The sequence below is a fragment of the Phalaenopsis equestris genome, unplaced genomic scaffold (assembly GCF_001263595.1).
Source record: "Phalaenopsis equestris unplaced genomic scaffold, ASM126359v1 Scaffold220427, whole genome shotgun sequence".
NCBI lineage: Eukaryota > Viridiplantae > Streptophyta > Magnoliopsida > Asparagales > Orchidaceae > Phalaenopsis > Phalaenopsis equestris.
In genome coordinates, this window is record NW_018238713.1 from 1 (window position 1) to 2077 (window position 2077).

At 45.0% G+C, this 2077-nt stretch overlaps 1 protein-coding gene across 1 annotated transcript; it reads left to right on the plus strand.

The window, feature by feature from the left end:
• The first annotated feature begins 24 nt into the window (after window positions 1–24).
• LOC110037507 (glycerophosphodiester phosphodiesterase GDPD1, chloroplastic-like) lies at window positions 25–1270 on the plus strand. Its single transcript, XM_020742168.1, has one exon. The coding sequence runs from the start codon at window positions 88–90 to the stop codon at window positions 1150–1152; it is 1065 nt and encodes a 354-aa protein (XP_020597827.1). The 5' UTR covers window positions 25–87; the 3' UTR covers window positions 1153–1270.
• Window positions 1271–2077: the final 807 nt, after the last annotated feature.

Below are 2077 nucleotides of genomic sequence, written 5' to 3' on the forward strand. Positions count from 1 at the left end.
TTTCCGCCACAGAACCAACTCAGAGCAAGCCAAAATCTTCATATTCTCTCAATCTCCTCCGGCTTCAGAGGAGCATCGGAAACCCTAATGGCTCTCAAGGCCGTTCCGATCATCGAGATCCCCACCATCGACCAAGTCCCGGAGCTTCATTCCCTCTCTGTTTCCTCCCTTTGCACAGCCAAACCGGCGAGATTCGCCGTAATCGGTCACCGCGGCAATGGGATGAACTCCATCTCATCGGCGATCGTGAGGGAGAATTCGATCCTATCCTTCAACTCCGCCGCCCGTTTCCCGATCCCCTACATCGAATTCGATGTTCAGGTAACCCGCGACGGCGTTCCCATTATTTTTCACGACGATTTTATTCTTTCCGGCAATGTTGACGCCGTGTTCGAGCACCGCGTCACGGATCTCTCCCTTGAGGAGTTCCTCTCGTACGGCTCCCAGAGGAAGCCGGAGCAGATCCGGTCCGGGAAGCCTCTCCTCCGTCGCTCCGCCGATGGGATGGTCTTCGATTGGGTGGTCGAGGCTGATGATCCGCTCTGCACGCTGGAGGAAGCGTTCCGTCAGGTCGATCCCCGGTTGGGCTTCAATATTGAGCTCAAATTTGATGACAATCTCCACTACCCCGAAGAGGATCTAATCAATACACTCCAGATTGTTCTTCGATCGGTATCCGTGAACGCCGGGGCGAGGCCGGTGATCTTCTCGTCGTTTCAGCCGGATGCCGCGCGTTTGATTCGGCGGTTGGAGCGAAATTACCCCGTCTTCTTCCTCACCGATGGGGGGCTGAAGATCCACGGAGATGAAAGGAGGAATTCGTTGGAGGCGGCGGTGAAGCTCTGTGTTGAGAACGGGTTGGAAGGGATTGTGTCGGAGGTGAGGGCGGTGTTGAGGAATCCGGCGGAAGTGGCGGGGATCAAGGAAGCGAATCTCCGGCTGCTGACGTATGGAGGATTGAACAACACGGCGGAGGTGGTTTATATGCAGCAGATGATGGGGATTGATGGGGTGATTGTTGACAGGGTGAAGGAGGTGAGCGAGGCGGTTTTGAGGTTTTCAGGCGAGGAGGGTGGAGAGGGGAGGCCGAATTTCTCGGAGGCGCAGCTCTCGTGCATCCGGAAGCTCGTTGCTGAATTAGTGCGGCAGTAATTAGTAAAAAAAAATGTGGGGGAAATGGGAAATTGGTTGTTTTTATTTTATTTTATTTTATTTTTTTGGGATCTCAGCAAATGTAGGGATGGATTGTTGTGTGCAAATGAAATAAAGAAGAAGGGGGATCTCAGCAAATGTAGGAATGGATTGTTGTGTGCAAATGAAATAAAGAAGAAGGAATCCAACAACAATTTAGCTGGCAATTTGTTGGCCTGTGGGTTGGGGAAGCTGAGGGCAAAATATTATCTAGATTAATTTATTTAAAGTGAATTGTATATATGCTCTTTTATTGAATTTACACACTATATTATTATAAAAAAAAAAAGAAATGTATATATGGATTTGAAAGAGATTGAATATTAGTGTGTAAATTCAATAAAATATGAGGGCGGTGTTGAGGAATCAATGATGAGATTATAGTAAATAGTATTTAAACATTAAAAAATTTTTTGAATATTTTTTAACCATTAAAAAATTAATAGTATTTAAACATTAAAAAATATTCAAAAATAAGTTAAGATTACTTATCCTAATATATATATATATATAAAAGGAAAAATAAGCATGAGAGAGCATCGCATTAATTGGGAGGTCTAATTTTAAAAATAAACATGAAAAATGATTTAATTAATTTAAATAATATTGAAAAAAAATACCCAACCAAACATTCAAGGCACCCTTCCTCACAGGCACTTTGATTGAGTTCAAAATTTTCTTCAAAAGAATTTTGAAGTCTAGGCCCAGAGAAAATTTTATATCCGGACATTGCATGAAATTGCCGGGCACTACGTCGTCATATATGTCGGCGTCAGATGATGTGATGCCCGGTGGATATCTAGACACTGCATGTAATCACCGGGCACCACGTCGTCATACATGTCGGCATCATAAGATGTGACGCCCGGTGGTTAGCCGACCTGGC

Bases quoted from the DNA above. Each gene is read 5' to 3' on its own strand.
- LOC110037507 (XM_020742168.1), top strand. From the start codon at position 88: ATGGCTCTCAAGGCCGTTCCGATCATCGAGATCCCCACCATCGACCAA.